The sequence below is a fragment of the Alligator sinensis genome, unplaced genomic scaffold (assembly GCF_000455745.1).
Source record: "Alligator sinensis unplaced genomic scaffold, ASM45574v1 scaffold647_2, whole genome shotgun sequence".
NCBI classification, from domain to species: Eukaryota; Metazoa; Chordata; order Crocodylia; family Alligatoridae; genus Alligator; species Alligator sinensis.
In genome coordinates, this window is record NW_005841832.1 from 7,048,126 (window position 1) to 7,054,125 (window position 6,000).

The 6,000-nt window shown below is 37.7% G+C and overlaps 1 protein-coding gene across 1 annotated transcript in view; it reads left to right on the top strand.

Annotated features, from left to right (window-relative positions):
• Positions 1-4,690, top strand: part of DPYD (dihydropyrimidine dehydrogenase) — a 646,991-nt gene extending 642,301 nt beyond the window's left edge. The window contains exon 23 of the mRNA XM_025193285.1: positions 3,240-4,690. Coding sequence (XP_025049070.1) covers positions 3,240-3,410 — 171 coding nt within the window. The 3' untranslated portion in view covers positions 3,411-4,690. The remainder of the gene's footprint in view (positions 1-3,239) is intronic.
• Positions 4,691-6,000: the final 1,310 nt, after the last annotated feature.

The window sequence follows — 6,000 nt, forward strand, 5'->3', positions numbered from 1 at the left end:
GACACCTGTCCTCTACTCTCTAGAGGGACTTCACTTAGTTCTGAATATAGCAAAAGTTTTGTTGCTTTCATTCCCACATTACTTTGAAATATCCAAATATCCCTTTTAAACTTGTATTGTTAATGGGGATAGAGTTGTCAGTCCTGCTTTACCAATAACAAGCCAAACCTCTACTTGTCTCTCAACCTAAACTAGAGTTTGGAGAGTGAATGCTTCAGTCAATACTATGGATATTGAGAAGTTAGTCCTGCTGCTTCATCTGCTCCTGAGCTTCTCTACTTATGAACCCCAAAGGCCTCCAGTTTCTTAGGTGCCTGTAGATATGCCCTGTAGATGTATAATTAGAGCATGTCAGAACAGAATCTATAAATCAAGTCTGCTGGAGCGTGCTAATTAGCACACTCCAGCCAACCTCCATGTCTCATGTATCAGCATCCCTCCACTCCAAATGGCAGTGAGGTGCTTTAGCTAAAGCTTGTTTGATAAGCTTTAGGTAAAGCACCCCCGCTGCCATTTTGACACGTGGGGTGCTGATACATGACGCTGTGGGCACTTTAATTAGAATGGCTCTCAGAGCTGCTGTAATTAAAGCACCCACCCCCCTTGCAGCACATGTAAAAATGCCATTAGGTTCTAGAGCAGTGGTGCTCAAACTTTTGGCCCCATGGGCCAGATACATAGTGTAGCCGGGTCCCTCATGGGGTCAGCCCATGGGGTTAGACCTCGCGCTACCTCAGCCTGGTCCTGCATGCCTGGATTGAGCCCTATGCCACCTCAGCCCATTCCCATGCACCTGGATATGGCCCCGCACCACCAAATTTTCAGACCCTTGGCCAGATGACATGGCTCTGTAAGCCAAGGGTTGAATACCCCTGTTTTATCACATTCTGGGAGTGTCTGAGCATGGGAGGCTTTGCCAATGCAGCAGAATGGTAGACACTCTCCTAAACAGTCTTCCCACAATTTCAGAATGCAAAGGCACTCCCATACCTGCAAATAACACACCAAAGTAGTTGAGGAGACTTCCTAAGGCACCCATCCAGCAGAGACTTGCATATGTCCTTCAGTGTATGTACTATCAATAAACCAGTTGAAATCAGTGTAATTAGTCTCTGGGTATAAAGTGTTTGCATGAGTGTTAGTTCCGTAAATCTCTTCCAAAGATCACTAGTACAGTAAGGAAAGAAAATGTTTCCATACAGCCAAGTAGCCATAGCAAGAACCCCAATTATATAATAAAACATCTTATTCATATTCATACATTGCAGGAAAGGAGTCAAACTTGTGTGGTACTATTATGTTGAATTCCCTGAAGTTTCCCATTTAAATTCTGTCCCTGTATAAATCTACTGGCTTTTTTCTATTTTTCTTAAATATCATTTTACCAAGAAGCTAAGTACTAGGGTGGGCTGGAAAACAAAACACCTTGAGATTTCAAAATTTGTTTTATTCCACCTTGGAATAAGAATAATACCGTTTGAACTTTTTCATGAAATGAGAAAGAGAGGAAGGGAGGGACAGAGACACTTATTTTAGCCTGATATGGTTATTAGGATGAGATGTGGGAGACCCAGGCTCAAGTCCCTCACTGATTGTTTCTAAGTGAGCTGGTAAGAAAGCTGTGTGTATATGTACTTGTGCTTGCTCTTTGTCTCTGACCAGAAATGTCATCCCTAATGAAATGTTGTCAAAATGGAAAGGTTGTTGGGAACTGTTTCATTTTGGACAAAATAACTTTCTAGTGGGGAAAAAAAGGATTCCATTGAAAACTTTCTACCAGATGCAATAGAAATATGTTAGTTGCAGACACTTAGCATAGATTGCTTGAGTAATGTACCTGTAGTATAAGTGTGCAATGACAAACTCAGGGGAAGACATTACTTTCTTCATTTGAATGTTCATTGTTTTCTCCACACTGGGTGCATCTACATGTTCATTAATGCACCATAGTTACTGTGCATTGAGTTAGTACTTGTGTAACCAAGTACTAAATCAACGCGCAGTAACTGGTGCTACTGCTCAGTAGCACTGGCATGTGGCTTTTAGTGACACTAACTGCGCACTAGCCTAATACTACTGCATGGTAGTGTATTAGCACGATTTTTGCCCTGCACACTACTCAGCAGTAGAATTAAGCTACTGCACAGTTAGTGTCTCATGTAGATGCACCCACTTTATCTCAAATCCACTACACTGTTCCCCAATATTTGTGGAAATAGCTGTTAATATTTGTGAGGATCACAGAGGAGGGAATTTTTTTAGGCTGGCTTGGCCTAAGGAGAGAATATGTATCTGATTTATTGTCTGTGATACAAATACTAGTATGTGGAATTGGAAGAATAGAAGGAGAACTGAATGCATTTTTTCTGCAATGTAGATTTTATATCATTTGCAGATAAATGATAAAGATCAAAACAATTCTTCAATCCTAAAAATTCCACTGATTTCGATGGCCACCATTTTTATTTTTTACTCTCCGAAGTTGTTCCTTAACAGCTTGCAGCATGGTTTTTGGTTTGTTTTTTGTTGTTATTGTTGCTTGCTTTTTATACCTATTGCATTGCATTACATAGGAAAATTAATTTACTGGGGCTTCAAATGTGATTTCACACTAAAAATTACCCCTCGCCCCCAGCAGTTAATAAGAATATATCCTTTGGAAACATCAGGAATGAACAAACTCAGCCCACCCCAAGTCCCAGATCTCCCTTTCCACTTTCTAAAGTTTGCAAATACAAAATACTTAGAAGTGGCACTGCATGCTGTATTCATCATTATTTTTTTTTAAATTAAATTAAACTGTTTACACTGTGCAGAAAATAAAAGATAAAAAATATACAGAGTCATTTGCAGTCAGCATCATGTAGAATCTGTACCAGAATGGGCTGTATGTCTTCTGTGCCAATAAACCTGGCGAATTGCTGTGTTATGAAGTATTTCCTTCCCATGAAGAAAAAATAGCTTCATGGGAATTTAAACATGGTGGGCCAAATTCATGCCTTGTCTAAGTAATCTTATGACAGTGAGTTTTCATGAGAGAGTAATTGGACCCAGTATTTCTTAATTTCAGGTGTTTTCCTTTCTCTCCTGGCAGTTGGATAGTTGCTATAGCTGCAGTGCAGTACTGTAGCACACAAAGATGTCTCAAAGTCCTGTAGAACAGGAAATGCAGGTACCAAAATGGGTGCATTTTTGACCTTTTCGATGACTGACATCAATAATGTTTATTTCTGTTGCAGGCTATAAAGTTTGATCCGGAAACCCACCTGCCCACTATTACTGACAGTTGTACAGGCTGCACTCTGTGTCTCAGTGTCTGCCCTATTATTGACTGCATCCGAATGGTTTCCAGGACAACACCTTATGAACCAAAGAGAGGCCTGCCCTTAGCTGTGAACCCAGTGTGTTGAGGTGATCAGTCCAACAGTTAATGTGAACTTTATGTTTGCTTCATGCTATTGATTTGCTTTCTAATTAGTAGTTGAAAATCTAACTATATCAAATATATATAATGTTGATAGTCATTATAAAGATGTCTGTGTTTTCCAAGGATTCTTTTCCGGCAACCAATTTTTTTACACAGTGGTTAGTTTGGAAAGGCAGTGGTTATTTTGTCAATTATGAGCTGTCAGTTGTCCATTACAAGATGTATGACCTTTTCTTTTACAATTGATGCCACAGTTTCCAAATTCCTATATTGTGTTTAATCTTTATGTAATTTCTAGTTGCAAAACAATTAACTGAGCCTTTTGAACTACAATGCAATGTACAAGCAAACAGTTTCCAAGGAAACATTTTGTAATTAAACATTACATTTAGTTTTAAAACAGTTTCTTAGACAATGCAATTAACTATATAACATGAAAACAAAGCAATGTGGCCGCTACTTTTCTATGGGAAAAAAAGGAAAAGAGGTTGTAAAATGGGATTTCAAACCCAGATTAATCACCTTCAACTGCTACAACGTATGGTATTATATTTTCTTAATCCTTCCTTATTCTGCCTCATGCTAGTCACTTTAAAAAAAAAATTGCTAACCATTGACATATATTGCACTCTTCACCATTTGTGCCTTGCATGGGTGTCTTGAGTATTATATTTTCCCTAATGAACAATCCCAGCACCTTTCTGAAAATGTTTAAACTGTGTTATTACAAAATCCAGGTGTTACTTCAGGGGTCTGATTTATAGCAACTTTTCTTCTGCATCTATACCCTAAATAACTTTTTAATTACATCCATTGATGTTTAATTACACTCATACACATTATAGGTTAGAGATTTAATTACTCAAAAATTGAATGTATACTAGCATAACATATTTGCCATACTGATATGGCAAATGTATTAGCTTATTTCTTTCCCACCAATTTTTTATTCTGAGTGCTTATGCTTGTTTACAGTAATATTACAGCCAAAAGAAATATGAAATTGCTAAACAGAATCTGACACCATTACGTTATTTTTCATTCTCAGTGGGAGCTTTCTCATACAAATCCATTGCTATATGATTTACTCTATGTATGAATGTTAAGTCATTAGTTTGATAATAATAAAAGATGTGTAAGTTCCGTTCCTTATGTCTTATGCTATGATCACTAAAATGTAATACTTTTGATTAAACATACTTAATTTCCATGCTCCCATTTATATGTACATGTCTAATTATAAATAAATAGCATTAAGCAGTGTGGGTTTTATTTTCATTTACTAAATAGGGCATTTTATATTAGGTGGGTCTTTTGTAATCTCTGAAATATACTTCAGGATCATTAATGAATAGATGGTATATGTAACTGTTCCATTAATTGCCTCAGGTACAGAATATAATATGTTCTTTGTCCTTCTCATAAATCTTTCTCCTTTCCTATACTCATCTGTCTTTCATGGCCCCTCTTTCCTTCCTACACATGCTCACATATACTTCTTTACCTGTCTAACATTTTTAAGGATCATATAGTATCCTCTCTACAAGTGCACTGTCTTTTTGACACTTTACACTTACTTAATGTGAGCCTTTGGCAGTTACTTGCCTAAATGACTCAACTGGTAGATTTCTTATCTTCATGTCTCCTTCTTTTCTCTTTCCTTGTTGCAAATTTTACATATTACTTTGGGAATAAATGTTCATGTATCCTATGCGTTCATGTTTACCTGCAAGTTTGTTAGAGACATTGGGCTTCCATATCCCCTAGCAGTATCTTATCCTTACCTCAAATGAAGGAATTTTAAGCTGTGAATAAACTATGTCTTTTAGGACTGTTATAGGAGGAGCTATGTCTCAAGATTCTATGTGCACAGCCTTTGAATCTCCTTCAAGGAGCTGTTTGACAAGCAGCATGGCCTTGACCAAGGGTTTGGATAAAAATGGTATTCACAACATCTGCAGCTATCATCTCATGACCTCAAAGAACAGGTACAAGAAGCGGTGAACATGCTAGTTTAAACTGTATTAGTAACATTTTAATTCTGCTGCTTTTCTAGGGAGATATGCAGGACCCTCCCCTCCCCCCCCCCACACTACATATGATTTTGTGATTTTGTCTGGTGTGCCCTACTATACATACACTTTTTGTCACATTATTAGAGATTTTTTGCCATACCTGACTTTCCTGCTATACTAGGTATGGTCATATGTGGTAATGTAGTTCCTCATAAACACATGGAGCGAAAGAGACCTGCCAGTAGTCTCATCACTTGTTCAGAAGTAGGTGGCATGACACCAAGAATGTCACTGCATATGTAGCAGTCAAAATTAAGCTTTTGTATGACATATAATGCAGAGTTAGGCATATCAGCTAGCTTGCCCATTGTGTGTGCCTGAGCAGCTATCAAGAAAAATGGAAGGATAGAAGCTATACATCATGAAGACCTGATGGATCTAATAACATAGTTAAAACTATATTTCATTTATTGTGAAGAGAAAGAAGGGTCATGTAGTTCGGTTTTTTCTCATCGTATAGCAAGTGAATTAATAGTCTTAGGTAATGTGTTTCCAAAT